The following is a 7,500-nucleotide window of genomic DNA, read 5'->3' on the forward strand; positions in this document are numbered from 1 at the left end:
GTAGTTCATCACTGCCCTACATGCAATGGGGTCCTTGATAGCAAGTTGTTGGCAACTGTAATTTTCTGCTTTCTCCTCTTTCCAACAAATTACATAGCCACATAATTTCCCGTTTAGAGATTTCTGTGGTACCGGTTGCCAAGAGATCTGAATGGAGTCAGCCGTGACTTTGATATCCGTTAGATTTGTAGGCGCCTCATCCGGAGCTGCATAGGAAAAAACAAAAAGATAGAGTAATGACCAATAACAATAATGACAAGTAGTATTTTTCTCCAAACATTTCTACACAAAGCAATAGCACAAATCATAGTTGTCGGCGCTTTACTGAAACCATCTCAAGACGTACAAGCCCATATCCTCAAATTTCCGTCTTACTGAAGATCGTTTCTTACCCTACCCTTCTTCTTCTAGTGTCAAACGCTCTTCAATAATCCGATATTAAGAGAGATGTCTGGGAGGGGGAGGGGGGGGGGGGGGGGACTCCCAGGAAAATTGAGTTGGGGTGTGAAGCCCGCTTCCTGAGACCCTTACCCTATTTCAGACCTGGCCAAAAATTTGATAACTTTACTGATTATAGTGTAATTTGAACTGCTAGTTTTCTACCCCATATGAACCATGTGAGCGTTAGCCCTACTTATGGAAAATTGGCGTAATAATTCGAGAAGGGCTTTGTTGACGGCCTTATCGCCTAATGACGAAGAAGAAGCTTCTTCCTATTTCAGACCAAACCGGCTAACAAACCATACCCTGTGTTACCGCACATACCTATATCCCATATAAGGGAGAACCCCCCCCCCCCCCCCCCCCACCCTCTCCCGGAAGATATGTCCAGGATTGATCCTAATTAGATGCATGCAGACTTTGATGAGTGTCACGATTTCTCTCCATTACTTATATCCAAAATTAGAATAAATACATAAATAAATAGGTGATTACTGAAAATACTCTGCGCTGAGTCCCTCATTTTCTCTTGGTTGCATTGAGGTGATTGTAACGCGATAATCACCCAAGCGGCTTTTTTTTCAAAATGGCCGTAAGCCGTTTTGTCGAGGTGTCAGACAAAGAAATTAATTGTTTTAAAGAAAGTGCATATTTTTCAAATAATCACCTTCGTAATTATACTAAAACAATTATTCACCGATATTCACCAGGTGTATGACGACCGCAGACTGCAGCCTGCCTGCAAACAGCGCTGATAAAAAGTATTTAAGACTATGCACCCATTCCAAATGGCGCTGATAAACAGTATTTAAGCTTAAGTCTCAGCACCCATTTTAAAACGGTTAGCTTTATATAAGTATGACTTAGGGCTAGTCTGCAGTATGCGGTCTGCTGTCTGCAGTCTGCAGGCTGCAGTCTGCAAGTGTCAGACACCAATATTCACCTCTCGTTCGGCGAACAATTGTTAAATATACCCGATAAACGTCTCAAAGTGTCCTCCTAAATCTACCGTTCGAGTAAGATTTCCCTAACTTTCAACCTCGTTCCCAGGGCCCCTCTCTAGGCTTCCTGCCCCAGCCCAGCCCGTTGCCTGGCTTTCAAATCATACCAAAGCAAATGTTCACTGGATTGTCGTAAAAACATACTTGAAGCTTAGACATGACGGGACACTGCGTGCATCTAATTTGGGTCAATTCACTACTTGCACAACTCCCGTAATATACCTCTTTTACCCCCCCCCCCCACCCCCCCTCAAAAAAAAATCTGCATAGGCATTGTTTTCGACTTCTCTTGGGACATTTTCATGTGCCAGGAGAGATTGCAAACAATGGTTGTGCAAAAGTCTTGGGGGGTAATAGAGGTGTATTATGGGATTGTGCAAGTAGTGAATCCTGGACATAAGTGACAACAAGGAGAAACAGTGAGTCATCCGTGATCTTCTAAGCGAATGTACGAAATTAGTGCAACGAAGAGCACAAAAGGCAACATGATAACGTTGCGCGATACATTCACTCGAAGATGCATGAGACATGCGGGTTCCACAAAGCTGCAACGTGGTATGAGAAAAAACCTGAAGGTATGTTAGAGGAGAATAACGAGTACCAGGAGTCCATGAGCAGAAGCCTCTCTATGCACTATATCCTTGAGTCATCTTTTGTGCGTATCTTTCTATTTTTAGAACCAACACTTCAGCAGGAGACCTACATTTACGCCAATTTGCACAATTTACATACATTGTTTATTGCTACTTTTGTCTTCGTTTGACAATAACTTCATTCTGATTGGCCATTCTAAGCAGTGCTGGCTAGGGGCAATTTGTTCTTGTCGTTATCAGGGTACTTTTCCAAAAACATTTTGGTTATGTTTTCGTACTTGCTCCTCACTGTCTCCCAGTCAACTCTTTCGCCTGCTTTTCCGACTTAATAGCTTAAAACTACATGCAACAACGCATTTATTTTGTCTGTCCACATAAAGTTTTTGTCTGCCGCCATGTTTGATTTGCCTCGAACTACAACGTGATTGGCTAAAAGCACTAGCTTAACCAATCACAACAGAGAGTTAAAAAAAGCCAATCAAATACCGCGACTGGTTTCAAAATTTGCACGTGTCCATGTAAACAACATTGCGATCTGTAACAGAATTTGCACTGTTCCATGTAAATAGGTACAAAATTGGTCCGTGCGGAAATTTGTCCCGACCCGTGTAAACGTAGCCTTAGATTATATTTTGCAGCAAGTTTCTTATCATTGGTTAAATTAATTGGCGTAGAGTTTCTTTCTTTTAGTATTAGAATTTCTGTCTCAATGATTCTATTACGCGCCAGTTTTTTCGCTAGCTTCAGCTCGAGCTCGTAAAAATTCTTTCCGTTTTTACCAAAGTAATAAAGTTTTATTCTACAAAGAGAGTTGGACTTGCTGGCTACGCTGCCTTATCTCGGCTAAGGTTCCATATCGGTCGAGATGACGGAACAAAGTTAATGGTCCAAATTATATTGATATTGTGATCCCGGGCGACACTAGAGTAAAGGAGAAAGAACATGAAAAGCTCGAGAAATATGAACCACTGAAAGAAGAGGTTGGCAAAGCTGCGGGGGATGAAGAAAGCGTTGATGATTCCAGTAGTGCAATAGACCATTTTCGAATTCTCACCGCTGGACTGGAGTTAGCATGAAATGGAGGCTAATGCGGGCAAATCTTTTCAAATGCAAATTAATTTGCCCGGATTAGCCTCCATTTCATGCTAGATTCAGTCCAGCTGTGAGAATACGAAACTGGCCTATAGCAAGGTAATGGGTTCAAATCCCGTTCAAGTCTGGATTTTTTTTTAGCTTCCTTTGCAACAAATTAAGGTGCCCCTGCATGTGATCCAAAAAATCACTTCTTTTTTTTCTTCAGACTTAAAAGTGTGTTTGCTTGTGACACCTGACTTGCAAAATGTTGAACTTTGATTTTTATCCAAAGGCCGTTTACTTTGAGCGCAAGTTTTGGATTTCACGGTCCGCAATTAGTTACCTTCAAAACTGACCGATTGGACCTTAGAAGGTTGGATCATGGGAAAAGTGACGTCAAGGGCTAACTAGCTTAAAATTTCAGAGTGTGAACGCAGCTTATTAGTTTAAAAGTCTGAAAGACTAAAACTCCCGTGCTGCATATTAATTATGCGGCGTACACACGCATCGCATTCTTAAACTAGTGCGCCTTTGACGTCATTCTCTCCTCGATCCAGCTCTCTCAAGAACTTAAAGTTTGTAATGGCTGACCATTAAATAGGAAAATTCCAGTTAAAATAAACAAGTGTCTTTTTAAAATCAAGGCTTAAAACTTTGGTCGCTTAGTGTTTAGTTAACATAGTTTTGAAATAAAAAAAAAATAATAATAAGAATTGATCTTTTGGTCACAGGGGCACTTTAAGTTTTTCAACTAACCTACCATGATCTTTCCTACTTTCATTTCATTGTAGATATTCTTATTCTTTGGCCATTTAAATATAAGTTTGAGAAAAACAACAGACAAACAGCGTTAACAAACACTGTAAAACGCATATTATTAGCTTGACGTTTCGAATGCTACAACATTCATCTTTTTAGTTCAGAAGCAATATTCCGTTAGGAAATACGAACTGTATTTAAATCTAGTGGAAGACTGGAAACAAGATTTAAATATAGTTTCGTATTTCCTAACGGAATATTACTTCTGAAGATGATTGTTGTAGCATTCGAAACGCCAAGCTATTGATATGCGTTTCACTATGTTTGTCATCGCTGCTTGTGTGTTGTTTTTTTTTTCATTACACTCTACCGAGTACGCAGTCCCAAGATATATGGCATGATATATTTTTTTAATGAAGAGAGAAGTTTTGTCGTCTTCTGTGTTGATGGCTCGAAGAGTGAGTGAGTGAGTAAAGACTTTATTTACGACTAAAGCACTAAATAGCTAAGGCTAGTAAACTTGTGACCTATAGGACTCTAATTTCTATAAGCAGCCCGCCTAGCTCAGTTGGTAGAGCTATTGTAGCTTTAACTATAGACAATTATAACAGTCTTTTAATTACAGACTGTATCTCTTTTGGTCGATATGCAGATACGTGTCCCCAACTAGTTTACACCGTGTGCAGGCAAGTTAATTATCGACACGGTAATAAAGTTATTATCATTATCGTTATCGTTATCGTTACCTTTATCATTTTCGGTGACGTGGAGAATTAAACGAATATCGAGGGATGCTACCCCAGACCCAAACCCCTCTTGTCAATGCTCGGTTGTGACGTGTCCATACTCGATAATGCACCTCTCATTTACAGTAAGATATCGAGATACGTTTTGGTCCTATGCTAAGATAGTTTACTTACCATCTTCAGCAGTCCTCACTGAAAAACCCGTACTGGGAATTGACGGGCCTTTACTCGTTTCTGCCGACACCATGATGATGTACATTTTATACTTGCAGAGTTCAGATACTGTAACATTCTGATGGTCATCTTCTTTGCCGTCTGCCACTGTGAAGTCCTCAGACCTATTGCAGGAGCCTCTGGCATTCATAACCACATTGTAGCTGATAATTCTTCCATTTCGATACTGTCTCGGGACAGGGAGCCAAGCTACGCTTATTGTTGTAGACTTATGAACGTATGCAGTTATATTCACAGGTGGACTACTTGGTTCTATTTAGGAGGAAAAAAAAAACAAAAATTGTAATACAAAAGGACAAACTTAGTATAATTAGTGATGACCAATACTGTCAGGTGGATAATGTCCTTTACGCCAAACAAGAAACAAAGAGACAACGCAGCACATCTAATTTACCATGCATGGGCCCCTTCCAAGGAAGACACCTGATTGCTCAGTTGTAAGAGCCTATTTTGCTAATTGTAAGACCCTCGTGAATCCTGAGTAGTTAGAGCCTTTTTGAAGGGAGGGTGCAATGCTGAAAACTGTTTTTTTAAACGAACTTTAAACCAAAGCGTTGGCCCCAAAGACGATTGGGACTCACTAGAAAGTCACTAATACCAAACTAGTCGATAACATCAGTAAGGGCGCGTTCGATTGACCGTACTCCGGAATAGGAATACGTGGAATAGAAGTTAGAAATCCTTCGCTTTTACGGAGATTCACATTAAAATTGTCAAACTTCCGCTAAAATGTTATTTTAAACATATCTTTATTATCCTTGTTGCTTCAGGACGCCAGACATACTGTTTTAAATCATCACTTCACGTACTCTTATTCTGGAATAGGGTCAATCGAACGCACCCTAAATTGGTTGTGTGAACATGGACACGACACCAAAACCACTATCACAGTACGACGTGAAGCTTAATGAGATTTTGAAAAGGCACCATTTGGAATAGGGAAAGATTCGAGTAATCCTGTAACTATTCCAGACTTCTATTTTCACTGATCTCCAAGACATGTAGCTTGGCTAAGTGCATTGCTTGTTGTATCATCAAGAGGCCCTTATTCAAGGGTAAGAATCTGGTATCTGGTTTGTCCCAATCAGCGTCAGAAAACTGTCTACTTTTAAACCAAGTTTTGCGGGAAAAGGACCAATTGACTAAATGTTGTACCCAATTCAAATCTCCCGGGGATAAGATTCTTTGTGTATTGTATTTGCATTTTAATGATATAGAAATACCTGGAACAAAACGTTTATTACCAAAGGGTTTGAATAGGCCATTTACGAGTCGCTGTTTGTCTCGGTTTCGAAGTGAGTCTTGGTGCTCAGCTATTGAAGGGAAAATGAGTTTGATTTGCATAAGAATACGACACTTATTTCCATTTGAAAGGTTGTGCACCAGGACTCGCTTTGAAACTGAGGCATTCAGCAACTCGAAAATGGGATATTGGGTAAAACATTGAGTTAGCCGATTTGGTTTATTGTTCATTTTCCCGCGAAACTTGGTTAAAAAAAATAGCCACTTTTCTGACGCTGATGGGTTCCAAGCCAATTTGGGTAAATCTTACTCTTTTTATCATGTTTTGTTTTCTTCTCCAATCACAGACCGCGTCTGGAAAGCTAGAGGGTCCCTCATGTATTCGCTTGCCTCATTCCCTATTATACAAAAGCTATTTGCGTCACACCAACAAGCAGCCCTAACACGTCACGCCTACGAAATTTAAAAGTCAAAATAAGCGATTCTAAAAATCACTTTCACCGATAAATTTTCAAAAATAAAGGGTGATGTAGCAGCTCTTGTAACGTATAATGTGATTGGCTCGCTAACCTAGCCAAAAACAAAAGACTAAACAGTTGAAACAATGACTTAGACCGTTAAAAGCAATAGAAGCTGCTTACAATACCAAACAAAAGCCGGTTACGAGAGCTGCTAAACTACTGAAAATAAAACACTCGGAACAAATTTGTATGCAAGCCTTATTTCCTCCGGATTAAACTTACTTCCCTCGTCGGTGTGGTTTGTGATTCTGGAGCTTTCATTTGCAAATGATTTATCAGTGAACGCCGTGACTTCAATCCGATAAAACGTGTAAAGAGTCAGATTCTTGAGGTACACGGTGGTCTTGTTGTTACAGACGAATATGGAGCTATAGTTCATGGAATGTTTCATGCAAAATTGCTGTCCAGCCGTTCCGTTGCAGCTTGAATTCACAGAAACTCTGGGTGAGGTATCGTTCCGACGGTACCGAAATCTGTATCCTACGACACTGGCATTCACCGGACTCCAGTCGATTGTAAGGCTTGAGGAAGTTCTGTCTAAGACTTTTAAGTCCGTCGGAGCTTTAAAATAAAATCAATCAATTAGAATGAAACTGGTTAAGAAATCTTTCAGATTAAGTGAGCAAAGTAAGTAATGAGAACTGCCTGATTATAACTGTTTACCATTCAGAATTCTTTGATTGCACTCATGTGATGAGACGGCCATGTTTGTGCCAAAACAATAGTAAAATGCAGCTTAAGTTTTGCATAATAATAGAGTCAAATTACCAAAACACTTTTTCGCTGTTGTTCTTTCCACCAATAGGTAGCTTAAGGACGCGCGTTTTTGAGACGCGGACGGCAACCGGAAGACAACATTTCGGGCGCCAGGACAATGGTGTCTCCCAGA

General features: G+C 40.2%; 1 protein-coding gene across 1 annotated transcript in view; it reads right to left on the reverse strand.

Annotated features, from left to right (window-relative positions):
• Nucleotides 1-7,500, reverse strand: part of LOC137985542 (protein sidekick-2-like) — a 16,873-nt gene that overhangs the window by 3,877 nt on the left and 5,496 nt on the right. Inside the window, exons 3-4 of the mRNA XM_068833160.1 lie at nucleotides 6,834-7,172; nucleotides 1-206 (exon numbers count right to left, since the gene is read on the reverse strand). The exon at nucleotides 1-206 is cut by the window's left edge and continues 157 nt beyond it. Coding sequence (XP_068689261.1) covers nucleotides 1-206; nucleotides 6,834-7,172 — 545 coding nt within the window. The remainder of the gene's footprint in view (nucleotides 207-6,833; nucleotides 7,173-7,500) is intronic.

This window comes from Montipora foliosa, chromosome 14, assembly GCF_036669935.1.
Source record: "Montipora foliosa isolate CH-2021 chromosome 14, ASM3666993v2, whole genome shotgun sequence".
Taxonomy (NCBI): Eukaryota; Metazoa; Cnidaria; class Anthozoa; order Scleractinia; family Acroporidae; genus Montipora; species Montipora foliosa.